We start from the raw sequence: 27024 nt of genomic DNA on the forward strand, positions 1-27024 counted from the left end.
GACCAAGCACGACTCCAACACCATCATTAACTTTGCCGACGACACAACAGTGGTAGGCCTGATCATCGACAACGATGAGACAGCCTATAGGGAGGAGGTCAGAGACCTGGCGGTGTGGTGCCAGGATAACAGCCTCTTCCTCAACGTGATCAAGACAAAGCAGATGATTGCGGACTACAGAAAAAGGAGGACCGAGCACACCCCCATTCTCATGGGGGTGTAGTGGAGCAGGTTGAGAGCTTCAAGTTCCTTGGAGTCCAAATCACCAACAAACTATCATGGTCCAAACACACCAAGACAGTCGTGAAGAAGGCACAACAACGCCTATTCCCCCTCAGGAGACTGAAAAGATTTGGCATGGGTCCTCAGATCCTCAAAAAGTTCTATAGCTGCACCATAGAGAGCATCCTGACTGGTTGCATCACTGCCTGGTATGGCAAATGCTCGGCCTCCGACCGCAAAGCACTACAGAGGGTAGTGCATACGGCCCAGTACATCACTGGGGCCAAGCTTCCTGCCATCCATAACCTCTATACCAGGCGGTGTCAGAGGAAGGCCCGAAAAATTGCCAAAGACTCCAGCCACCTTAGTCATAGACTGTTCTTTCTGCTACTGCACGGCAAGCGGTACCGGAGCCCCAAGTCTAGGTACAAAAGGCTTCTTAACAGCTTCTAGCCCTAAGCCATAAGACTCCTGAACAGCTAATCAAATGGCACCCGTACTGTTTGCATTGTCCCCACCCCCCATTTTTACGCTGCTGCTACTCTCTGTTTATTATCCATGCATAGTCACTTTACCTCTACCTACATGTACATATTACCTCAATTATCTCGACTAACTGGTGCCCTTGCACATTGACTCTGTGTTATTTTATTGTTGCTCCGTAATTATCAGTTATTTTTTGTATTTTTTGTATAGATTTTTAATTTGGTCTATTTATTTTTTTCTTCAGTTTATTTTAGTAAATACTTTCTTAACAATTTTTTTCTTATTCGAAGTCCAGGACCCAGTTGCATAGGGAGGAGTTCAGTCCCAGGGCCGTGAGCTTTGTGGTGAGCTTAGAGGGCACTATGGTATTGAAGGTCAAGCTGTAGTTGAAGAAACAACATCCTCACATATGCATTCCTTTTGTCCAGGTGGGTGAGGGCAGTGTGCAGTGCAATGGTGATTGCGTCGTCCGTTGATCTGTTAGGCGAATTAGAGTGGGTCAAGTGTGTCTTGAAGGGAGGTGGTGAGGTTTTGAAGCCATCTGTCGGCCATATTGGCACTCTCCAGTCGGAGCAGTCCTCCATAGGAATTAATGGAATTCTACAGTATTTAAATTAAATGCTTCAAGGACAAAATTACATGTATTTAAGTCTTTTTGTTGTTGTAGTGGGGACAGTAACATTATTACTCTCTAAAATAAATGTTTTATATACACTGCTCAAAAAAATAAAGGGAACACTAAAATAACACATCCTAGATCTGAATGAATGAAATATTCTTATTAAATACTTTTATCTTTACATAGTTGAATGTGCTGACAACAAAATAACACAAAAATTATCAATGGAAATCAAATTTATCAACCCATGGAGGTCTGGATTTGGAGTCACACTCAAAATTAAAGTGGAAAACCACACTACAGGCTGATCCAACTTTGATGTAATGTCCTTAAAACAAGTCAAAATGAGGCTCAGTAGTGTGTGTGGCCTCCACATGCCTGTATGACCTCCCTACAACGCCTGGGCATGCTCCTGATGAGGTGGCGGATGGTCTCCTGAGGCATCTCCTCCCAGACCTGGACTAAAGCATCCGCCAACTCCTGGACAGTCTGTGGTGCAACGTGGCGTTGGTGGATGGAGCGAGACATGATGTCCCAGATGTGCTCAACTGGATTCAGGTCTGGGGAACGGACGGGCCAGTCCATAGCATCAATGCCTTCCTCTTGCAGGAACTGCTGACACACTCCAGCCACATGAGGTCTAGCATTGTCTTGCATTAGGAGGAACCCAGGGCCAACCGCACCAGCATATGGTCTCACAAGGGGTCTGAGGATCTCATCTCGGTACCTAATGGCAGTCAGGCTACCTCTGGCGAGCACATGGAGGGCTGTGCGGCCCCCCAAAGAAATGCCACCCCACACCATGACTGACCCACCGCCAAACCGGTCATGCTGGAGGATGTTGCAGGCAGCAGAAGGTTCTCCACGGCGTCTCCAGACTCTGTCACGTCTGTCACATGTGCTCAGTGTGAACCTGCTTTCATCTGTGAAGAGCACAGGGCGCCAGTGGCGAATTTGCCAATCTTGGTGTTCTCTGGCAAATGCCAAACGTCCTGCACGGTGTTGGGCTGTAAGCACAACCCCCACCTGTGGACGTCGGGCCCTCATACCACCCTCATGGAGTCTGTTTCTGACCGTTTGAGCAGACACATGCACATTTGTGGCCTGCTGGAGGTCATTTTGCAGGGCTCTGGCAGTGCTCCTCCTGCTCCTCCTTGCACAAAGGCGGAGGTAGCGGTCCTGCTGCTGGGTTGTTGCCCTCATACGGTCTCCTCCACGTCTCCTGATGTACTGGCCTGTCTCCTGGTAGCGCCTCCATGCTCTGGACTCTGGATGCTGACAGACACAGCAAACCTTCTTGCCACAGCTCGCATTGATGTGCCATCCTGGATGAGCTGCACTACCTGAACCACTTGTGTGGGTTGTAGACTCCGTCTCATGCTACCACTAGAGTGAAAGCACCGCCAGCATTCAAAAGTGACCGAAACATCAGCCAGGAAGCATAGGAACTGAGAAGTGGTCTGTGGTCACCACCTGTAGAACCACTCCTTTATTGGGGATGTCTTGCTAATTGCCTATAATTTCCACCTGTTGTCTATTCCATTTGCACAACAGCATGTGAAATTTATTGTCAATCAGTGTTGCTTCCTAAGTGGACAGTTTGATTTCACAGAAGTGTGATTGACTTGGAGTTACATTGTGTTGTTTAAGTGTTCCCTTTATTTTTTGGAGCAGTGTATATATATATATTATATTATATTATATTTTATATATTTTTTATGTTTAGCTCACATAATATAATTTAAAAGTATGGATTAAGGTGAGTGTGATATAATAAATGTGTCAAAAAACTAATGTAGACATTAATAAATGTATTTCTATAGCTTCCAAAATCTTTTTTTGCAATAAAGGTGTGCCAAGATTGTGCACTCTGTTAGTCATCCAAGATTTATACACATCATTGGGTGTGACCACAAATGATTTATACATATTATTTCTTCTGATTGTTCAGAGCATGCTGCAGCACCCTCATCACCCCTAAACAGTTATAAGCAGTGTATTTTTTTTCTTCAGCAAATCTCAGATGTTATGGGTCCTAAACTTTATATACATTTTTTTAATGCAGAGATTTGTAGTTACAAACACATTTACAAAAGTCACTATCCCTGATTCATCAGAATCAGAATGACAACCATGGGAGTACTTTCCTTTTCTGCCATCTGGTGTTTGGATGCAGCTTTGTCTTAATTAACGACTCTATTGAATTTAAAACGTTTGACTGCTATCAGCAGTTCTGAGTTTAGCTTCATGTAGCCTTGGGGTTTACCTTTCCTTTCCACTGTATTTCATAAGGGGGCATGATGTAACTCATACCACTGGGCCGGACTCTTAAGCAACCAGAGGTTGATCACCTCACCATATTTATTTCCAATGTTGCCAGTTTTTTGGAAAAGGGGGGCATGTAAGAATGAAGTCTGCTGATAGGACAACAAGTCAATGGGTCTAGTGTATCTGAGTGTGCCTCCTCCAAATGTAATAGATTCCCAATGGAGCAATTGTTGCGAGAAAAGGCCACTGATCGCCTGCTTTTGACAGCAGCAAAGTAATGAGCATGTGTGACATCATAAGAAACTTGAGACCATCATTTTGAACAACCCTCCCTTTTAGTGCCTTTTCCTCTATATGTGCTCGCCCCCTAACCCTCTCCCTTACTCTTAGCAGACACTCTGCTCTTTCTTCTTGGATATAAACTCAGGCCAATTACAATTGGGCAAAACAACACCTTGGCCAAGAAAACATCTCTACTCAGGACACACTTCACTAACTCTCTGTCTTTGAAACTCTACGTTCTCTGCATTTGAAGGTAATAGAACATTCCTTTATTCTGCTCTACGTATTGCCATGCCACGTGGGGGTCATAGCAGGAACTTGACATGAAGGGTAAAATACCATTGAAATTCCACTGGTGGACATTGGAAGGGATTGGTGTGAGGTAGCATTGTGAGGTACCATTGTGGAATTTGTCATTGTCAGTGAGATAGCATTGTGGAATTTGGCATTGTCAGTGAGGTAGCATTGTGAGGTAGCATAGTGGAACTTGTCATTGTCAGTAGTACTACTTGATTTGATTTCCACAACATTATTTGAATAACTCAGTTTTATGATTACATTTTTTCCTGATCAGTGTCATGTATGTGGATATATATATATATATATATATATATATATATATATATATATATATATATATATATATATATATGAATTGTTGGAACACCGGTCTGAATAAGTCAATTAAGAAAGGTCAAAGACAGACACAGCGTGATAAGTAGTGAGCTCACAGGAGTAACTGCACCAACTGACAAACAAATTCAGTGGCCACTGTCTCCTTGTGTGACTGACAATGTATTTAGGGAATTGCTCAGAACAGCATGTTTTATAGTTAAGTGTAATGATTGATTCATATTCTTCTGGTCTGACTGTTTTTTAATGTGAATCAAACCCACCACTCATGGATCCTAAACTCATTCTTTGTCTGTAAATGCAAAAGTCTCGGACTGAAATGTCACAGTTTGTTTTTAACTATGGATCTGTAATAAACTCTATTTTTATAATTGAGTGTCTACTGGACACTAGTGTCCAATGGAGTGCCTTCTACTTCAGTTGTTAGCCAGCGGATCCAACCCACTTCCTTACAGCTGCACTGGGGTCTGACAGCATTCCTGTGTATAATAAGACACCACGGAGCACGGTGCGAGGTATGGCTCGGAAAACGTACTTCAATCAAGGGATGACAAATGTGTTGTACTCTGGTTTTGTCCCATTATTCCAACTGTTACAACGAGAAGATTTAACGTTTTGAAGTAAACTGCCGTTTTCATCCTCATGCTAGCTAGCAGTAGCAACGGTAGCCATTATGGAATGGCACGTCACGTTGAACAACAAAGGAGCTGATTAGCTAACACAAACATTCCAAAATGGTTGCTTTTGCTTCTGCTACCAACCCTAGTGCAACTATAAGCAAGCGGGTTAGCTGGCTACTTCAGTTGTTTGAGCAAGAAACCCCTTTTTTCACTTTGTCTAATAAATGCAAGAATCAGTTGATCCTACCATTAGAGAACATAATTTATAGCTCTTCCTCAAATTGTATTTACATAATCTGCATAGCAACCTCTTAATCAGCCAATAGAAAGCAAGACAAAAATGGAAGGTTATTGCATAATATGTAATGTATACACCCCTCTATTGCACAGAAAAGATGAGGTCAGAGAGTGTTTTATATGCTGTGCTCTGCTGTGCCATATACTTTCCCTTTTTTTCTTCAGGCACATTTGTTTCTCTCACTCAGCAACTAAGCATTGGAAACATATAAATAGTTGAATAGTAGCTTCAGTAATACAGGGAAGTTGCAATGTCTATCCACCATTTCAAACTACCGTCACATGGTGGTACATATTTGTGGTTCTTCCGTGGGCCGAATGCACGATTCAACAGGCTTTCTCGGACATAACTATGCAGGATTGGTTGATGGAACTCCCACTATTTACTTTTTCTTCCCATTACAGATTAAGCTATGTGTTTTCTGATGGGTCAGTCAATAATCCATCATATAAGAAACCTAGCTTGTTTAGCTTTTTAGCTAAATATTAAAACAGACATTTTATCAGAAATACCTCTTTAATTTTAGACCTTTTTAACCTGAGATCATCCTTCTTCACTGAGAGAGGATTTCCTGGCTGTATTGGTTGCCGACCACTGTGGCTGGAAAAGCACTCAACTTCCTAAAACATCCAACATAAACATCAGAAAAAGACTACATTTCAACGAAAGAGCATTGCAATGTAGATAATATGTTTAGTGTTTGCGTGCGTGTGTGTGCATGGGTCACCAGTGCATTTATGTGTGTGTTTGTTTGTAGTAGTGGTGATGGTTGGGTGTTGATTTTTTTAGAAACATTTTGTGTTGGTGTAAAGTGAGAACACAGTAGAAAGACATTCTGGAGTTTGATTCCCAAGACGCAATGCAAGAATGTGCCTGCCCAACCCTTCTTGCCAGGGGCTCTTCATGCATTAGAATAAAGATTTTAGCCGAAGAGGGAGCGATTTAGCGAGGAGAAAAATCACACATGTAACGTAGCAATGTAGAAATGTGAAAAGAAAGAGAGACAGAGAAAGGAATGTTAGTGGAATGGGTGTGGAACTGCAGACACCTACCCCCCCCCACACACACACACAGACTTTAAATATTTTGAGCATTAAAGATTTATGGAAAATAAATAGTGGAGTGGTATTACTAAGTAAACTGTAACTGAAAACTCCCACTCTCCCTTTATCTCCTCTTCTCTATCGTTCTATTTATCTCATGCTACACTCACTCTTTCCAAAGGGCTTCAACTGGGTGCTGAGAAGGTTAAGTTAAGTAAATAATATATAGACGGACTGACTGACTGACTCACTAGAGAGTGTGGATAGATTGTTACCTGAATCGGATCTTAGTACACTGAAAAATGAACTGTTTTTAAAAGGGGTAAGTTGTTCATAAAAATCTGCATGGTATAGGTTAAGAGCTACATTATCTGCATTAGCATAACCAGTTCTCTCAGGGGAGGTGTGTGTAAGGATTTTTTGATTTATTAGGATCCCCATTAGCCGACGCCAATGGCGACAGCTAGTCTAAAGTACATGACCTCTTCTGGTCTAATGTCTATCAGTTCAGAATGAAAAATGTGTTGGGGGGTTTAGTAGATTCATTAAAGACCAAGTGCAGTCAAAAACTAGATTTTCCTGTGTTTTATATATATTTCCACACTATGAGGTTGGAATAATACTGTGAAATTGTGAAATTATGATAATGCTCTTTAGTGTAAGAGCTGTTTGAAATCAGAGCTGTTTTGAAGTCTGAAATCTCAGCCTGTTTTTGTGGCATGTAGTTTTGGCCAATAAGAAAGAGAGTTCCAAACCTCTCTGCCAATAACAGCCAGTTTTCAGTTTACTCCGCCCCACTCCCAGACAGTCCTAGCAAAATTCTTTCTTGAGAAATTGCTCTTTGCGAAGAAGCTATTTTTGTTAATTTTTTGACAATTTTGATTAAAAACAATTACATTAATAAGGTGCTTAATTGTTACCTAGAAATGATTTAACATTTAGATAAAAACAGATGCATTGGACCTTTAGAAAATAAGGGTGACATTCTGCGGCAGACATAAAATGTATGTTTGTGAGTTCTTTTTTCCATTGAACTGGTGTGATTTCACACATGGCTTTTCTAAATGTTGGTGTCCTTTCCATCAAGGTTTAGGCTCTGCAAATATATTCAACTTTTTTCTTAATCATTATCTAAATGTAATAGCACAGTAATAGTTATATAAAGACTTTGATGTTCTTTTCTCACACATTTCCTCGCAAGACATTGTTTCCTGAATTATGGTTTGGCATCGCTGTCGATAGAACACATGAGACGCAGGCTCCCACAAATCTCACTGGCCTTCAAACTGAGCTGCTACATGATATTTCTATTACAAACTGCATAACCAAACCAATCACAAATCTGTGGCAAGTATTTTATTTTGTGTGTAGTATGACATGTGCTGGATTACATTGTTGTATATGTTATATAGGTAACATTTATCACTTTACGTTTGGCTGATGATGAAACTTGTTGGGTATTATTGATATAGAAACTAGAGTTGCCCCATAGGACATAATTGGAGTACAATTTGCCCATATCAAAGGGTAACCCTTTATTTGGATAGTCCATTTGTAGATGCTCTACAGACTATCAGTAACATTTCAACTAACTATCTACTAAACCTTATCCCTATCCCTAACCTTAACTCTTATCCTAACCCTAACCTTAACCCTTACCTTAACCCTAGCCCTAGCCGTAACTCTAACCTTAACCCTTACCCTAATCCTTATTCTAATCCTAACCCTAACCGTAACCTTAACAGGTTTCTTATCAACAGTTGCTTATCAACAGATAGTTTGTTGATAGTATGACCATCTGTAGAGCATCTACAGATGGACTATCCGGACTATCCAAATAAAGTGTGACCTGAGTATGGGTCATCAGAAGTCACATTCTGACAAATCATCCAATCATATCCAATCATCATGTGTCTCTCAGAAAAAGTTGAATACGTGTTAGGGAACCCGCTACCTGAGTCAAGTTTGAAAAGCACATGATGTGTCATGTGATGTCAGAGTGGTCGAACCTTATCAAACTCACGTTTGACATGATAGGTTACAAGGCTGATGTCTCTAGCAAATGGTGGTAAAAACCTGGATTTACTCCAAACTGCATCTTTGGACCCAGTGAGCCACGTATCCATCCCAGGGTTTAAGAAAAACTTCTGGCGTGCATTTAAATGTGAATTCCAACATCCCATATCACTTGTACTAGAAAACACATCTTTCCTCTAGAGGGTCATTGGGTTCAGCAGTTTCTTAAAGTTGCAAGAAGCAGTAATGTTTTCTATGGTAAAGGTCAAACAGAAAAGCTTACTTTCAAAAGCAGTAACTATGATATATGGCTGCTTTTATCCAAGATACTGTATGTTGGTTGTACTTTCATGCCATAATAAAATAGACAAAAATGTTGTGTGGGGGTAACAAAGAACATTAGTCATGAGTTAAGCATAGGCCTACACGTTGAAAGTTCAGATATACTTGGATATTTTCTTTGGCTAGTCAGACCATGTTTTTGAATGAAAAGACTATTGTCTGTAATACAGCACACTGAGAACAAAAGTAGCCTAGCTATAAGATAACAAAATACAGCATTGCCTTGTCAGTGGGCAAACACAACTGACAAGGCTTGATAAAGGGCCACATGCCTTATCCTGTTGTACACAGTGCCTTCGGAAAGTATTCACACCCCTTTGAGATTTTCCACATTTTGTTGTGTTACAATTAGGGATTAAAATGGATTCAATTGACAAAAAATTGTCAACGATCCACACAAAATTATATTAAATTTTTTTTATTAATGGAAAATAAAACACAAATATATTTTGATTAGATAAGTATTCAACCCCCTGAGTCAATACATGTTAGAATCCCCTTTTGACAGCGATTCCAGCTGTGAGTCTTTCTGGGTAAGTCTCTTAGAGCGTTGCAAATTTGGATGGTTTAATATTTGCCCATCATTTTTTAAAGAATTCTTCAAGCTCTATCAAGTTGGTTGTTGATCATTGCTAGACAGTCATTTTCAAGTCCTGCCATAGATTTTCAGGCTGATTTAAATCAAAACTGTAATTAGGCCACTCATGTATATTTGGCATTGCATTTTAGGTTAATGTCCTGCTCAAAGGTGGAATTGACTCTCAGTGTTTGCTGGAAAGCAGACTGAACCAGGTTTTCCTCTAGGACTTTGCCTGTGCTTAGCTCTATTGTTTTTCTTTTTGTCCAAAAAAACTCCCTATTCCTTGTCGATGACAAGCATGCCCATAACATGATGCACCATGCTTGAAAATATGAAGAGTGGTACTCAGTGATGTGTTGTGTTGGATTTTCCCCAAACATAATGCTTTGTATTCAGACAAAAAGTAAATTTCTTTGTCACATTTTTAGCAGTATTACTTTAGTTCCTTATTGCAAACAGGATGCATGTTTTGGATATATACAGTGGGGAGAACAGGTATTTGATACACTGCCGATTTTGCAGGTTTTCCTACTTACAAAGCATGTAGAGGTCTGTAATTTTTATCATAGGTACACTTCAACTGTGAGAGACGGAATCTAAAACAAAAATCCAGAAAATCACATTGTATGATTTTTAAGTAATTAATTTGCATTTTATTGCATGACATAAGTATTTGATCACCTACCAACCAGTAAGAATTCCGGCTCTCACAGACCTGTTCGTTTTTCTTTAAGGAGCCCTTCTGTTCTCCACTCATTACCTGTATTAACTGCACCTGTTTGAACTCGTTACCTGTATAAAAGACACCTGTCCACACACTCAATCAAACAGACTCCAACCTCTCCACAATGGCCAAGACCAGAGAGCTGTGTAAGGACATCAGGGATAAAATTGTAGACCTGCACAAGGCTGGGATGGGCTACAGGACAATAGGCAAGCCGCTTGGTGAGAAGGCAACAACTGTTGGCGCAATTATTAGAAAATGGAAGAAGTTCAAGATGACGGTCAATCACCCTCGGTCTGGGGCTCCATGCAAGATCTCACCTCGTGGGGCATCAATGATCATGAGGAAGGTGAGGGATCAGCCCAGAACTACACGGCAGGACCTGGTCAATGACCTGAAGAGAGCTGGGACCACAGTCTCAAAGAAAACCATTAGTAACACACTACGCCGTCATGGATTAAAATCCTGCAGCGCACGCAAGGTCCCCCTGCTCAAGCCAGCGCATGTCCAGGCCCGTCTGAAGTTTGCCAATGACCATCTGGATGATCCAGAGGAGGAATGGGAGAAGGTCATGTGGTCTGATGAGACAAAAATAGAGCTTTTTGGTCTAAACTCCACTTGCCGTGTTTGGAGGAAGAAGAAGGATGAGTACAACCCCAAGAACACCATCCCAACCGTGAAGCATGGAGGTGGAAACATCATTCTTTGGGGATGCTTTTCTGCAAAGGGGACAGGACGACTGCACCGTATTGAGGGGAGGATGGATGGGGCCATGTATCGCGAGATCTTGGCCAACAACCTCCTTCCCTCAGTAAGAGCATTGAAGATGGGTTGTGGCTGGGTCTTCCAGCATGACAACGACCCGAAAAACACACAGCCAGGGCAACTAAGGAGTGGCTCTGTAAGAAGCATCTCAAGGTCCTGGAGTGGCCTAGCCAGTCTCCAGACCTGAACCCCATAGAAAATCTTTGGAGGGAGCTGAAAGTCCGTATTGCCCAGCGACAGCCCCGAAACCTGAAGGATCTGGAGAAGGTCTGTATGGAGGAGTGGGCCAAAATCCCTGCTGCAGTGTGTGCAAACCTGGTCAAGAACTACAGGAAACGTATGATCTCTGTAATTGCAAACAAAGGTTTCTGTACCAAATATTAAGTTCTGCTTTTCTGATGTATCAAATACTTATGTCATGCAATAAAATGAAAATTAATTACATAAAAATCATACAATGTGATTTTCTGGATTTTTCTTTTAGATTCCGTCTCTCACAGTTGAAGTGTACCTATGATAAAAATTACAGACCTCTACATGCTTTGTAAGTAGGAAAACCTGCAAAATCGGCAGTGTATCAAATACTTTTTCTCCCCACTGTATATTCGGTGCCGGCTTCCTTCTTTTCACTCTGTCATTTAGGTTAGTATTGTGGAGTAACTGCAATGTTTTTGATCCATCCTCAGTTTTTTCTTATTACAGCTATTTAACTCTGTAACTGGTTTAAAATCACCAATGGCCTCATGGTGAAAGCCCTGAGCTGTTTCTTTCCTCTCTGTCACGCCCTGACCATAGTTTGCTTTGTATGTTTCTATGTTTTGTTTGGTCAGGGTGTGATCTGAGTGGGCATTCTATGTTGTATGTCTAGTTTGTCTATTTCTATGTGTTTGGCCTGATATGGTTCTCAATCAGAGGCAGGTGTTAGTCGTTGTCTCTGATTGGGAACCATATTTAGGTAGCCTGTTTTGTATTGTGGGTTGTGGGTGATTGTTCCTGTTTCTGTGTCTTTTTGTATGTCACCATACGGGACTGTTGCGTTTTCGTTCGTTTGTCCGTTTATTGTTTTGTTCTTTGTTTTCGAATTAAAATGGATAATCATCACGCTGCATTTTGGTCCTCCGATCCTTCTTACTACTCCTCCTCAGATGACGATGATCGTGACACTCTCTGACAACCGAGTTAGGAAGGACGCCTGTGTCTTTGTAGTGACTGGGTGTATTGATACACCATCCAAAGTGTAATTTATAACTTCACCATGCTCAAAGGGATATTCAATGTCTGCTTTTTTTTACGCATCTACCAATAGTTGTTCTTCTTTGCGAGGCATTGGAAAACCTCGCTGGTCTTTGCTGTTGAATCTGTGCTTGAAATTTACTGCTCAACTGAGTGACCTTACAGATAATTGTATGTGTGGGGTAAAGAGATGAGGTAGTCAGTCAAAAATAATGGTAAACACAATTATTGCACACAGAGTTAGTCCATGCAACTTATTATTTGACTTGTTAAGCACATTTTTACTCCTGAAGTTATTTAGGTTGCCATAACAAACGGGTTGAATACTTATTGACTCAAGACATTTCAGCTTTTCATTTTTTATTAATTTGTAAAAAAATTAATTAAAAAAACATAATTCCACGTTGACATTATTGTCACGTTCCTGACCTGTTTTCTCTTGTTTTTGTATGTGTTTAGTTGGTCAGGGCGTGAGTTGGGGTGGGCATTCTATGTTATGTGTTTCTATGTTTAGGTCGTTTGTAATTAGCCTTATATGGTTCTCAATCAGGGACAGGTGTTTGACGTTTCCTCTGATTGAGAACCATATAAAGGTAGGCTGTTCACACTGTTTGTTTGTGGGTGGTTGTCTTCCGTGTCTGTGTATGTTGCACCACACGGGACTGTTTCGGTTTGTTCGTTTGTTGTAGTCTGTACCTGTTCGTGCGTTCTTCGTGTTATATGTAAGTTCTCATAGTTCAGGTCTGTCTACGTTCGTTTGTTATTTTGTAGTTTGTTGAAGTGTTTTCGGTTTTCGTCTTTACTTTAATAAACTTCATTATGTCCACATTCCACGCTGCGCTTTGGTCCAATCCCTACTCCTCCTCTTCTTCCGAAGAGGAGGAGGACAACCGTGACAGAACCACCCACCAACCATGGATCAAGCAGCGTGAGAGGAACCAGCAACAGCGGAAAAAAAACCAGGACTCGTGGACATGGGAGGATGTTTTGGACGGCAAGGGTTGCTACACATGGGAGGAGATCCTGGCTGGAAGAGATCGCCTCCCATGGGAACAGCTGGAGGCGATTAGGAGAGCAGAGGCAACCGGAGAGAGGAACCGGAGTTATGAGGGTACACGACTAGCAAGGAAGCCTGTGAGTAAACCCCAAAAATTTCTTGGGGGGGGGCTAAAAGGGAGAGTGGCGAAGTCAGGTAGGAGACCTGCGCCTACTCCCTGTACTTACCGTGGAGAGCGAGAGTACGGGCAGACACCGTGTTACGCAGTAGAGCGCATGGTGTCTCCTGTACGTGTGCATAGCCCGGTGCGGTACATACCAGCTCCTCGTATCGGCCGGTCCAGATTGAGCATTAAGCCAAGTGCCATGAAGCCGGCTCTACATATCTGGCCACCAGTGCGTCTCCTCGGGCCGGCTTACATGGCACCAGCCTTACGCATGGTGTCCCCGGTTCGCCTACATAGCCCTGTGCGGGTTATTCCACCTCCCCGCACTGGTCGGGCGAAGGGGAGCATACAACCAGGTAAGGTTGGGCAGGCTCAGTGCTCAAGGGAGCCAGTACGCCTGCAAGGTCTGGTATTTCCGGCGCCACCTCCCCGCTCCAGCCCAGTACCACCAGTGCCTACACCACGCACCAGGCTTCCAGTGCGTCTCCAGAGCCCTGTTCCTCAACCGTGACAATTATGGGGTGTATAGATGAGTGACACAACATCTACATTTAAGCCATTTGAAATGTTAGCTGTGACACAACAAAATGTGGATAAAGTCAAGGGCTGTGAATACTTTCTGAAGGCACTGTAATTCTTGTGTCAATGTATCAGAAGGCGTTATGTAAGCAGCCTCATATGACTCTATTTGTTCAGCAAATTGTGAAATTTCTTGTTTGCCAGTTTCGTCTGTAATGACGTCAAATCCCAGCTGGCACACCAGTTTGCATAGGGATGGTAGGTATCTTACACTTTAGTAACACTGCAGTGTAGATGAACAAGAGTGAAATCCTAAACCAATACCAGGGATCCCTTAAATAGAGATTCCTACCTCAATGGCACTCACCTGGAAAAATAAAAGATTGATAAATAACAGTGTACAACAAAGTTTGTGTTCACAACAAAGTCTGTGATGGCAACACAGTGCTTCCAGGTTTCGTTTATATCAGATTTACATCCCTTTTCTGGGAAACGTGAGTTGATTGAAACAAAAAAAGAACTGGCCCTAACAATCTGTACTTCATTTTGTAATGGAGGAAAGTGTTAAATCAATTATGAGTTGTATGCAGAAGGACTTCAAGGTAGATCTGCCAAGTAAACCAAGCCCTACTGAAAGTAATGGTAACAGCCCACTTTTCCAAATCCTGTTGTGTCAGAAACATTGAGCAAGGTGATTTGATTTCACCTGTTTACAGTATGGTTGTCCTCATTCAAATGCTATTGACAGGACTTATATTGGAAGGAATTCTATTGGAAGGAATTCCAAAGTAGTCAGGAGTCTCATTACTGGCAATGCAACCTGAGCCGTCAAATGAAATGACACATGCAGGGAGAGAGTGGTGCTATGGATTCCTCTGGTGGGAAGCAGACATGTGGTCCCATAGTGACAGACAACTTGACAACTCCCACAGTTACCCTAGAGTCTAGGCTTCACTTTGCAACGTGCAAATTCCCCAAACCGTTTTCAACGTATGTCAAACCTGACTGTTTACATTTTTCTGTCTATCATCTGGAATGGCATCCAAAAGACAAGTTGTTCATTTATCTAAGGTACATCTTTTTCTCCTTTTTCAGATTGGAACTTTAGCCTCCTTGTGAATCCTTCAATGTTTTCCTCCAGTCAGTGAAGAACCATCAGTCACACCCAGCTCTCTTTGTATCAGCAAAAAACAATATGGAACTCCAAAAGCTATCAAATGGTCACCACCATGGCTTCGTCCCTTTGGAAAATGGGTATGTGTCCTCTTTGACTGCACATATTGCTACCTGGCATGCATGATAATATCATTCCGCCAGTTGTGTGCATGATAGTATTTTGATTTCAAAAAGGCCACCAAGATTCCACAAATTCCAAGGATATTTGTGTTTGTTTTCTGACAGACAAGACTATTACCACCCTATATTTGTCACTGTTTGTGTAGATGAAATGTCTACAGTCTAGATTGACATGGTCTTGTGATGGTTGTCAACTAATGCAAATTCAACATGAAAGCAAAAAAACATTTCACCATGACATTGGATTTAGGTTAAAAGTTGGGAGAAAAAAAGACAACACTTTCCACGTTGATTCAACATCATCACATTGATTTATTTTATTGAAATAACGTGGAAACAACTAGTTTTTTGCCCAGTTTTTTTTTTTTGCACAGAAATGTATTGTTATGTTTGTTCGGCTATTTTGAGCAGATGAACAAGTTAAATGAAATCCACTGTCATTATGGTTTTGCAGAAAATGTATCATATTTGTGTTGAAAACCTGGAAAAATACCAGTGAAAACATGCTTTTTGTAAACACTAGTATACCTCAGATGCATTTTAAACATTTAAATGGATACAGTACTCTTTCAAGGACAGCATTTTCAAGCACCCAGTGGATTATAATGATACTTTGCTTGGCTGAAGTTGGACATTAATGAAATTGAGTGTTGTTTAACCTTATAGTTTCTATATTTCCTTGGTTTGATTGACTTCATAGTATCCTGCAGGCGGGAGAGGAAGAGGAGATGTTACCACATAAGAGTGATGGGACCAAGAAGCCCCAGTTTACAGATGTGAGTATGAAGAGCTATGGCAACAGCTTTGGAGCTGGCAGTCATCCTTTTTATGCTGAGATGTCATGTCATGAAATGTCATCATGAGGAGTTATAACAACGTACATTCGTGTCTTTGTGTCCTTGGCAGTTTGAGGGGAAAACCTCTTTCGGAATGTCCGTCTTTAACCTCAGTAACGCCATAATGGGGAGTGGAATTCTAGGACTGTCGTACGCCATGTCAAACACAGGCATCGTTCTCTTTATGTAAGTACAGCAACACATTATGTCCCTATGTGATTCCTTGATGTGACAACAGACAAATTAGTACACACACCCCCACCAAGTTAAATATTACACAGCTCTTGGCAGGACAAAATTTGGGGGGGAAGGATTATTTGTCTCATATTTTTTGTTGTTGTCAAAAGGTCACAGATCCTCCCGATATGGTTTGATACACACTGTTACTGCACAACACATAGCAACAATGTTACCAAAACACTACAGTGGAATCCTGACAAATTATATGAAAAAGTAGTCAATCTAATGTTTAACATTTACGGTCCTCAAATGGTTAAAAGAACAGTGGCGAAGAGTGGTGTGCGTTGGTGTGTCCATATGTCATTTTTATGGTGAGATTTGAGACACATGGGACTCCTAAATCAGATTTCAGGAGTTAAATATAGCAAAGAGTTGGCTGATGAATCATAGCTTGGGTGTGAGCACACCACAGATATGGCTCCCCAGCATGCTTTGCACTTTGGGTTGCTCACATTCACGTCAGGTTCAGTCAGAAGTCAAGAATTGTTTAAATGTTTATGAATAAATAATTTGTCCATTGTGCCAATCAATTTGCTGTCACAGGAGGGCAGTCTATTCTTGTAGAGTTTACTGTGTTTGTTTGATGCATCTGTGAAGCAGTGGGCTGACCATGGGATTCATTATTTTAACATTGGCTGAATCCACATGAAATAAATTGTTGTTTACCTTTCCAAAATCTCTAAGTCAGTTGTTTGTGCTCTGCAGAATCCTATTGACATGTATCGCCTGTCTGTCCAGCTACTCGGTTCACCTCCTGCTTAAGAGTGCTGGAGTTGTGGGTGAGTATGTGTTACTTAGGACCACCCTTAGGAATCAAAGACAAATTGAAAGCTGAATCACAAAGTTTATCATAACAAGATGAGAAAAGTGAACTGACTTTTCTGTCAACAAACTTTCCCTCTGCATTTGGACCATTGAAAAACTTGTGATTTTACCCCTCCACAAATGCCTGACAGAAATGCCCAGCTTTTTTTTATAGACAAACCTAAAGTAGGGATCCACCATATGAACCAAGCTGTCTGTAGTTGTTGGTTCGCTGGTGTCACATATACAAAACTGTATGCACTCACTGTTGCTTTAGATTAAAGTGTCTTCTAATGTCATGGCATATAGATCCTGTCCCATGTCTACTCTTTAACAGACTAATATCTTGTTTGTCTGTTCAGGTATTCGTGCGTATGAACAGCTGGGCTTCCGGGCTTTTGGACACCCAGGAAAAATAGCAGCGGGTGTCATTATAACCTTTCACAACATTGGTGGTAAGTACCTAGGAGGAGGAATTGGGTCATTGAGTTTGATTGAATAGGACCCTCTGTCCATAAAAGTGAAAACATTTTGCCCCTCTAATACAGTAATATATTCACCCACTAGCACTAACACATAGTATCTGTTTTGAAGAGAACCACATGGGCAAATATAAATGCACTCATGGCTTCACTGCACTCATGGATTTCATGGCTCATAAAAGTTTTAGTGGTTCATGACAGAAAGTTTTCCTCCAATGTTTGTGTGATATTGCTAAGCATTTTTAGGCAAACTAAAATACAGGTAAAAATGGGCAGGGTGTGTCTGTTTTCTTATGATAATAGAAGTTAAAAACTCTGAAATATGTTTAATCCCCTCCAGCAATGTCCAGTTACCTCTTCATTGTGAAGTATGAGTTACCTCTGGTCATTCAAGCCTTCCTGGGCTTGTCATCAAACACTGGGTAAGTGGAGCAGCACCTTGCCACAACTTTCAGTGTAGCAAACTAACATGAGGACTATTGTCTTCGGCACACTTACTGATGTATGTTTAATTAAGGCCAGGAGTTTTTCTTGACAACGTTACTTGTCCACGAAAACACTGCTCCTGAGAGGCGCAGCGGTCTAAGGCACTGCATCTCAGTGCTGGAGGCGTCACTACAGACACCCTGGTTTGATTCCAGGCTGTATCACAACCGGCCGTGATTGGGAGTCCCATAGGGCGGCGCACAATTGGCCCAGCGTCGTCCGGGTTTGGCCGGTGTAGGCCGTCATTGTAAATAAGAATTTGTTCTTAACTGACTTGCCTAGTTAATTAAATGAAATTAAATAAAAAAATTAGGGGGTGTAACATGCAACAAGCTAGCTGTTAAAATCCCCATAAACCCAGATTACTCTTTCCTGATTGATCCCTCTCTGGAACCAATCAGAGCTAAACTCCTATAGTTAGGACTGGACTTTCACCCCCATCTAATCTTTATTATCTGTCCATTGTACCATCCTCATTCCTCTTCACTGCCATCCCAAACTAGTCAACCCTCCCAATATTTGGTGCTAAAACCCAGGATTGGCTAATGCATTATACATGGACCCAGCAAAATATGCCGCACCTTACGATCCCTACGCCTACTTCCAGGTCTCCAGTGCTTACCCCCAGGTCCCTAAACTGTATTAGCCATCCCACCAGAACCACACGCCATTTTTACCTAACATTGCATCAATTGCCCCTAAACAGTATGTTTCCTAGTATAGTCTACATTGCATGCCATAATGAACCTAGAAGTAATTAACTTTTGTGTCTGACTACGTTTTTGTTTTTTGTTAATGTTTTAAATTAGAGATTGGTTCCTGAATGGGAATTACCTCATCATCATCGTCAGTGTGTGCGTCATCCTCCCACTTGCCCTGATGAGACAACTGGGTATGTGACTGACCTCATAATGACCTTTGACTTTTCCTCATGGCTGCTAATGACCTCACTGGCTGTCAATCTTTCAGTCAGCGCCTATTTATTCATAAAACAAAACATTTGGATGACTATAGACTCTGCTCTGTTAAGGATCTATTTTAGGCCAGGAGCAGACGTGTCCTGGAAACCAAACATTGTCAGCTGGGATGTGGGATGCTTGTTGTTGTTTTTGTTGTAGTAACAATCCTTGGTTGCATCTTGCAGGGTATTTGGGTTACACCAGTGGCTTCTCCCTCACCTGCATGGTCTTTTTCCTTTCCTCGGTGAGTGACTTTCTGATGACATCTGATGATGGATGTCTATACTGTATTATATGACAATATATATATTATACAAGCAATCATACATTTCAATATTATATTCTGATGCGGCATATGCTTTTCACCTCCTGATAATTGGACTTCCATTGTCCATGCTCTGTTTTTAGTGATTCTTTACCATTGTTAATGTGTTAAATGTGTTAACAGTTTAGGGCATGAGTCATGACTAAAGACTGTGGTACTAATGTGCCCTCGACAATTTGAGGAGATATTTATATCTTGTGCCACTCTACCTCACATGACATTTCATGTTAGCTCCTGTTTCGTATACTCACTGCCAGCCAGGCCTTGTTGTACAATGGTGAAATTAGCTAAGAACATGGATACGTTAACTTTCTGAAATGGGTTATTGTCTGATTATGTTGACATACAAAGAAAAAGGGGGGGCAACATCATAAATTAACCACATTTGGCCAAATTATTATTTTAATATTGTAATATGTTAAAACTATAGTTAAAATGTTTGAAACTGTTCAATGTTGCTTGAATACTTGAGCACAATCCTAGATTACACTACTGTGCATGTTGTTGTTTAAAATGCCTTACTGCAGAAAGGTACATTGTTAATGTGACAAATTCTATCGTTGACCTTGATCAATTAGCAAAAGCAGAAGGATGAATGAGGCTTTGGACAGGAATTCACAAGTTAACTAGAGATATGTCTAGGGCTCCCGAGTGGCGCAGCGATCTAAGGCACTACATCTCAGTGTTGGAGGCGTCACTACAGACCCTGGTTCGATTCCAGGCTGTATCACAAACGGCCGTGATTGGGAGTCCCATAGGGCGGCGCACATTGTAAATAAGAATTTGTTCTTAACTGACTTGCCTTGTTAAATAAAGGTTAAAAAAAAAAAAAAAAAAATGTGATCATGGTTGTCAGCTATAGAGGATTGATATATTTCTGCTGACATCTCACCACTCTCTCTTTCCTCTCTACCTCTCGCTTCTCTCTCTTTCTCTCTCTCAAGGTCATATACAAGAAGTTCAACATCCCCTGCCCCCTGGTGCCAAATGGCAGCAATCACACAACAATTATCAACACCACCATGGAAGAGGGACAGTGTGAAGGCAAAATGTTCACCATAAACCAGGAGGTTAAAATATATGTTTTAGTGTTTATTCCACATCACCTCTGCTCTTAGGTTCTTACTCTGCTACAATACAACCACATAAGGTTAGGAGCTATTTGCAGTTGGAGCACATGTCATTCAATATGCTAATGACTTTGTGCATCCATGCACATATCATGTTACAGCCAGTGCAACTGGTTGTTCATGTGTATTGAAGCAGAGCAGAACCAGCGTGGCACAAATGTCCACACGGTCTTGTGAGTTTACTCAAGCACTCCTTGTGTGATGCTGCTAATTTAACTTATCCTTTATATGGTTTCCAGACGGCTTATACCATCCCCATCTTGGCGTTCGCCTTTGTTTGTCACCCTGAGGTGCTTCCCATTTACACTGAACTCAAAAAGTAAGTTCATAAAACAATATGAACACCCAATTTGTTCCCTTCACACATCACCATGTTGATATGACAACCTTTATCCTTCTTTACCGATACTAAATTGCACTACAACACATACAGTTGAAGTCGGAAGATTACATGCACTTAGGTTGGAGTCATTAAAACTCGTTTTTCAACCACTCCACAAATTTCTTGTTAACAAACTATAGTTTTGGCAAGTCGGTTAGGCCATCTACTTTGTGCATGACACAAGTCATTTTTCCAACAATTGTTTACAGACAGATTATTTCACTTATAATTCACTGTATCACAATTCCAGTGGGTCAGACGTTTACATACACTAAGTTGACTGTGCCTTTAAACAGCTTGGAAAATTCCAGAAAATTATGTCATGGCTTTAGAAGCTTCTGATAGGCTAATTGACATCAATTGAGAATTGTACCTGTGGATGTATTTCAAGGCCTACCTTCAAACTCAGTGCCTCTTTGCTTGACATCATGGGAAAATAAAAAGAAATCAGCCAAGACCTCAGAAGAAAAATGGTAGACCTCCACAAGTCTGGTTCATCCTTGGGAGCAATTTCCAAATGCCTGAAGGTACAACATTCATCTGTACAAAAAATAGTATGCAAGTATAAACACCATGGGACCACGCAGCTGTCATACCGCTCAGGAAGGAGATGCATTCTGTCTCCTAGAGATGAACGTATTTTGGTGCGAAAAGTGCAGATCAATCCCAGAACAACAGCAAAGGACTTTGTGAAGATGCTGGAGGAAACCGGTACAAAAGTATCTATATCCACAGTAAAACACATCCTATATCGACATAACCTGAAAGGCCGCTCAGCAAGGAAGAAGCCACTGCTCCAAAACCGGCATAAAAAAGCCAGACAACGGTTTGCAGCTGCACATGGGGACAAAGATCGTACTTTTTGGAGAAATGTCCTCTGGTCTGATGAAAAAAAAAAATAGAACTGTTTGGCCATAATGACCATCATTATGTTTGGAGGAAAAAGGGTGAGGCTTGCAAGCCGAAGAACACCATCCCAACCGTGAAGCACGGGGGTGGAAGCATCATGTTGTGGGGGTGCTTTGCTGCAGGAGGGACTGGTGCACTTCACAACATAGATGGACTTATGAGAAAGGAAAATGATGTGGATATATTGAAGCAACATCTCAAGACATCAGTCAGGAAGTTAAAGCTTGGTCGCAAATTGGTCTTCCAAATAGACAATGACCCCAAGCATACTTCCAAAGTTGTGGCAAAATTGCTTAAGGACAACAAAGTTAAGGTATTAGAGTGGCCATCACAAAGCCCTGACCTCAATCCCATAGAACATTTGTGGGCAGAACTGAAAAAGCGTGTGCAAGCAAGGAGGCCTACAAACCTGACTCAGTTACACCAGCTCTGTCAGGAGGAATGGGCCAAATTTCATTCAACTTATTGTGGGAAGCTTGTGGAAGGCTACCCAAGACATTTGACCCAAGTTAAACAATGTAAAGGCAACGCTACCAAATACTAATTGAGTGTATGTAAACTTCTGACCCACTGGGAATGTGATGAAAGAAATAAAAGCTGAAATAAATCCTTCTCACTACTATTATTCTGACATTTCACATTCTTATAATAAAGTGGTGATCCTAACTGACCAAAGACAGGGTATTTTTACTAGGATTAAATGTCAAGAATTGTGAAACATTTAAACTCAGTTTATTTGGCTAAGGTGTATGTAAACTTCTGACTTCAACTGTACACATGTACCTACACCTGTTGGCTTTTGATTAAATCAAGGGACATTTTTAATATAATAAATGTAACATTAGTAGTGTAATCCCTCTACCTCATTAATAGACAAAAAAACTGCTTTCTTTCCACCAAAGCGCAACGAAGAGGCGCATGCAGGGTATTGCTAATGTGTCCATCATGGGCATGTTTGTCATGTACCTCCTCACTGCCATCTTTGGTTACCTCACCTTCTACGGTAAGACCAGGGCTTCAAGACGGCTTTAGTCGTATTCACGCTACAGAAAGAAATGTTGATTTCAGAATATCAAAAGATACTCAATTTGTGTGTGTGTGCATATATATATTTATGTAGTGAACACGGAATCTGAGCTCCTGCACACCTACAGCAAAGTGGACCCTCTGGACACCCTGATCCTGTGTGTGCGTGTGGCCGTGCTGGTGGCAGTCACCCTTACTGTCCCTGTGGTCCTCTTTCCTGTAAGAGCCTCCTCTCATTAGCTCTAATTACGTACTCTAATTCAGTGGTTCCTGAACTGGGAACCACCCTGGGGGTCCGTGGAGGTACTACAGGGGGTTCTGTGCCAAGATCTCTTTTTATTCTAAATAAATATTGCTAGCAACAACAGATGAAACAAATTTGGCTAATGGGTCTGTGAAACAAGTTTAGAGGGCAATACAATACAATACAATACACTGCAATATTATTAATCTACAATATAGGCTACCCTTAGATGCACAGTTGGGCCTGGGAGGCTCACAGGGATCCACAGTACTCCATCAATGATCCAGTTTTCAACTCAAGTTTCTTGTATTTCGTAAAATTGTCATTTTAAACATAAATGCACTGTAGTTTAAGCTTTAAACCTGCAAAATTGTCTCTCTGCCCCATGGGAAAATGTGTAGAATTGCAGGAAATTACCTTAAACTCCTCAGTTTTCTCTCCGATGCGAAGAGGGGTGCCTTTAAAATGTTATTTCCCAGGGCCCGAGGCTTGGTTAGCCCGGAATGCTATTTTTATCGCACTCTAAAGTCGGAGTTATGTTCTGATTTTAAGGGGGTCCCTGATGAATTTGCTATCACAAAAGAGGTCCCCGGCCGCAAAAAGTTTGGGAACCCCTGCTATTATTACTGTATTTCTAAGGACGCTTCCAATGGTTTTCATTTCAAATATTGTTTGCATTTCAAAACCAACATAGCCTAGATACTGTATATATCAATTTCTCTCTAAATGTTAAGCTACTGAATGTTAAGCTACATCCGTTATTATGCTTAGAATAACTGATGCTGGCTTGTACAGTACATCCTATAATCTCTGTTTAACCCAGAGTTGGTATTGGTAGGAAAGTGTATGGAATGTAATTTCATCAATTGGGTCTTTAGTTTAGGTTGATTGACTTTAAACATACCTTATAACTGACACTCGACAGCCATGTTGCAAGTTTCACTGTAGATACTCCCCTGAGTCCTCTTTCTCTCCAGATTCGCAGAGCCATTCTCCAGCTCCTGTTCCCAGAGAAACCATTCCACTGGGCACGCCACATCACCATCGCCCTGTGTCTCCTCTTCGTGGTCAACGTTCTTGTAATCCTTGTGCCCAATATCCGAGACATCTTTGGCATCATTGGTGAGACTCCGAAAAAAAGCACTCATATGCTCATGAGTATAGGCTACAACAGTTCTTGCCATCCAGCCTCAGATGCTTTTTCTCTACATACTCACCAATCAACCTGACATGCCATGTCTCATCATCACCCTTAACACTACAGGAAGGACAGTTTACATTACATATATGTCTCATACAAGAGTACTGACCAGAGGACTAACTCATTGTCTCATTTGGCTGTCCAGGGGCCACCACTGCACCTAGTCTGATCTTCATCCTCCCAGGATTATTCTACCTCCGCATTGTTCCCACCGAACAAGAACCAATGAAGTCAAGACCAAAGATCACGGTAGGTTTTCACATGACATTAATTTTCCTGCCATTGTCTAGACATGTTTATTAAAACTCTCCACACAATCCTCAGGTTTTCGGAGTGTTTGGGTGGTATCACAATGGGTTCTGGAAAGAACTTCCCGAAACCCCGGTTTGTGTCAAGATTTTTTTTTTTAACATTCATGACTGTAAGGTGAATTCCAACAACTCTTTCTCTGGCTGGTTTCAGGCTGCCTGTTTTACAGCCATGGGCTTCATCTTCATGTCAATGAGCCTGACGTTCATCATCATCGACTGGACGACCGGAGAGAAACGAGCTGGAGGTAGCCATTAGAGCACATCCGTTGACGTAGGGGTCCAAACGCCACAGCAGCATGCCCTGTCGCCGTGCCACTTCTTGATCACGTCTGGATTGTGAGGAAGATCAAACACGGTCGAAAGGCTGGACCCACATCATCATGAGTCTTACCATACCTGCGTCATGGTAAGACCGTTTACCCACCAATTCACACAAAAGGACATGCTACTCTTCCATGGAGGCTAGTCTTTGAGGAACCCAGTGATGTCACTTTCTTTGTGGAAGAAGTTCTAGTCAGAGATGTCACCCAGGCAGTGTCAGAGGTGCTGATGAGGGTGTTGCCCATGGAAACCCCTAAACCATTACTTGCTGCGTGTGTCAAAAGCCATTAAGCTAGTACCTCAAATGAAGAACATCTGGTGTAAAACAAAGGTGACAGAGATAGAAGAAGATGGGAGGGGTTAATTTTCTCTATACAAAGAGACTGGATCTCTTGAACTGTCAGGCTTCCCTCGCTACCCAACTGCCAAACAATTCACCCCACTGTTGTTTCTTGATCAAATATCAACATTGGTTTAATCAACCAGCTTTAAGGAGAAGAGAAGAAAATGTTATTCTAAAATGGATTTACTTTTATGTCACTTCCGAAACCTACTTCACTATCCGTAGATTTGTTTATTGAACGTAATTTCAGCTAAATTTCTTGAGGTAATTGACTGGTAGTGTACAGTATTTCTCAGTAGCTGCAGACCATTTAAAAACTAAATGAGCCACTAATGATAAATCAATCACTTTTCAGCATGGTCTAACTATTTAAATTTGACCATGTTGCTTGATGCCAAGTAATGTATTTACTCACCTTTTCCAGTTATCAAATCAAGGTGTATTGTTCACGTACACAGTTTTGCAGATGTTATCACAGGTGCAGTGAAATGCTTATGCTTCTAGCTCCAACTATGCAGCAATATCTAGGAGTACAATAACCAGAGGTGTGTGCCCTCAGATTTGTCCTGTTTAAAAATGGTTTTGTTGTTGTTGTTGTTGCTTTTTTGTAATACTACCAGCCACTTAGCAATTTTATTGGCTTTAGCTAGCCCATATAGGTTCCCCATGTCCTACACTTATAACTAGCTAGTTAGATTAGCTAGCTTGTCTAAATAGCTTAACTGGTATGCCTGCTGGCAAGGTTGGTAGACTTTTAAAAAAGCAAGCAATAACTCATTGTACTGAATAAGACTCACATTCCTTTCCATCTTTTACCCAGATTTAGCAGATATGCAGAGAAGCATATTTCGTTTCTTAAAAAAACAGCTCAAGAGGTATGCTTAGATATGCAGAAAAACATACACATTTTCCCCCACACAGAATTAAGCATAAATATTATGGTTGTAAATTGCAGGAAAAATCTGTTTCAACTATTTAAAAAAGGCTAAACATATCAAAACGAACAATATGAGAATGAGTAATGTCAGTCCGGAATATAAATAAATATACAGTGCCAGTCAAAAGTTTGGACACACCTACTCATTCAATTTTTTTTAAACTATTTACTACATTGTAGAACAATAGTGAAGACATCAAAACTATGAAATAACACATATGGAATCATGTAGTAACCAAAAAAGTGTTAAACAAATCAAAATATATTTTAGATTTTAGAATCTTCAAAGTAGTCTTGATGACAGCTTTGCACACTCTTGGCATAATCTCAACCAGCTTCACCTGGAAAGTTTTTCCAACAGTCTTGAAGGAGTTCCCACATATGCTGAGCACTTGTTGGCTGCTTTTCCTTCACTCTGCGGTCCAACTCATCCCAAATCATCTCAATTGGGTTGAGGTCGGGTGATTGTGGAGGCCAGGTAATCTGATGCTCCATTCCATCACTCTCCTTCTTGGTCAAATAGCCCTTACACAGCCTGGAGGTGTGTTGGGTCATTGTCCTGTTGAAAAACAGATGATAGTCCCACTAAGCGCAAACCAGGTGGGATGGCGTATCGCTACAGAATGTTGTGGTAGCCATGCTGGTTAAGTGTGCCTTGAATTCTAAATAAATCACTGACAGTGTCACCAGCAATGCACCCACACCATCACACCTCCTCCTCCATGCTTCACGGTTCAGCATGGAGGAGGAGGTGTGATGGTGTGGGTGCATATATTCCAAAATCTAAAATTTGGACTCAACAGACCAAATTACATATTTCCCCCTGTCTAATGTCCATTGCTTGTGTTTCTTGGCCCAACCTAGTCTCTTCTTCTTATTGGTGTCCTTTAGTAGTGGTTTCTTTGCAGCAATTCGACCATGAAGCCCTGATTCTCATAGTCTCATCTGAACAGTTGATTTTGAGATGTGTCTGTTACTT

At 41.3% G+C, this 27024-nt stretch overlaps 1 protein-coding gene across 3 annotated transcripts; it reads left to right on the forward strand.

Moving 5' to 3' along the window:
- The first annotated feature begins 3497 nt into the window (after positions 1-3497).
- On the forward strand, positions 3498-26232 carry slc38a5b (solute carrier family 38 member 5b). 3 transcript variants are annotated; one of them, XM_039010922.1, is made up of 16 exons: positions 3498-4130; positions 14909-15067; positions 15810-15885; positions 16016-16131; positions 16891-16964; positions 17352-17444; positions 17812-17893; positions 18767-18849; positions 19102-19160; positions 20186-20311; positions 20611-20690; positions 22565-22665; positions 22783-22907; positions 23910-24054; positions 24279-24382; positions 24596-26232. In XM_039010922.1, the coding sequence occupies exons 2-16, from the start codon at positions 15009-15011 to the stop codon at positions 24698-24700; spliced, it is 1428 nt and encodes a 475-aa protein (XP_038866850.1). In that variant the 5' UTR covers positions 3498-4130; positions 14909-15008; the 3' UTR covers positions 24701-26232. The 3 variants fall into 3 exon arrangements, with proteins under 3 accessions (XP_038866850.1, XP_038866849.1, XP_038866851.1); XM_039010921.1 differs by lacking the exon at positions 3498-4130 and adding an exon at positions 6658-6793; XM_039010923.1 differs by lacking the exon at positions 3498-4130 and adding an exon at positions 13223-13265.
- Positions 26233-27024: the final 792 nt, after the last annotated feature.

Source organism: Salvelinus namaycush, chromosome 16 (genome assembly GCF_016432855.1).
Source record: "Salvelinus namaycush isolate Seneca chromosome 16, SaNama_1.0, whole genome shotgun sequence".
NCBI classification, from domain to species: Eukaryota; Metazoa; Chordata; class Actinopteri; order Salmoniformes; family Salmonidae; genus Salvelinus; species Salvelinus namaycush.

Bases quoted from the DNA above. Each gene is read 5' to 3' on its own strand.
- slc38a5b (XM_039010922.1), top strand. From the start codon at position 15,009: ATGGAACTCCAAAAGCTATCAAATGGTCACCACCATGGCTTCGTCCCT. The intron at 17,894-18,766 runs GTAAGTGGAGCA...GTTTTAAATTAG, and splicing joins GGCTTGTCATCAAACACTGG to AGATTGGTTCCTGAATGGGA. The intron at 24,383-24,595 runs GTAGGTTTTCAC...GGCTGGTTTCAG, and splicing joins AGTCAAGACCAAAGATCACG to GCTGCCTGTTTTACAGCCAT.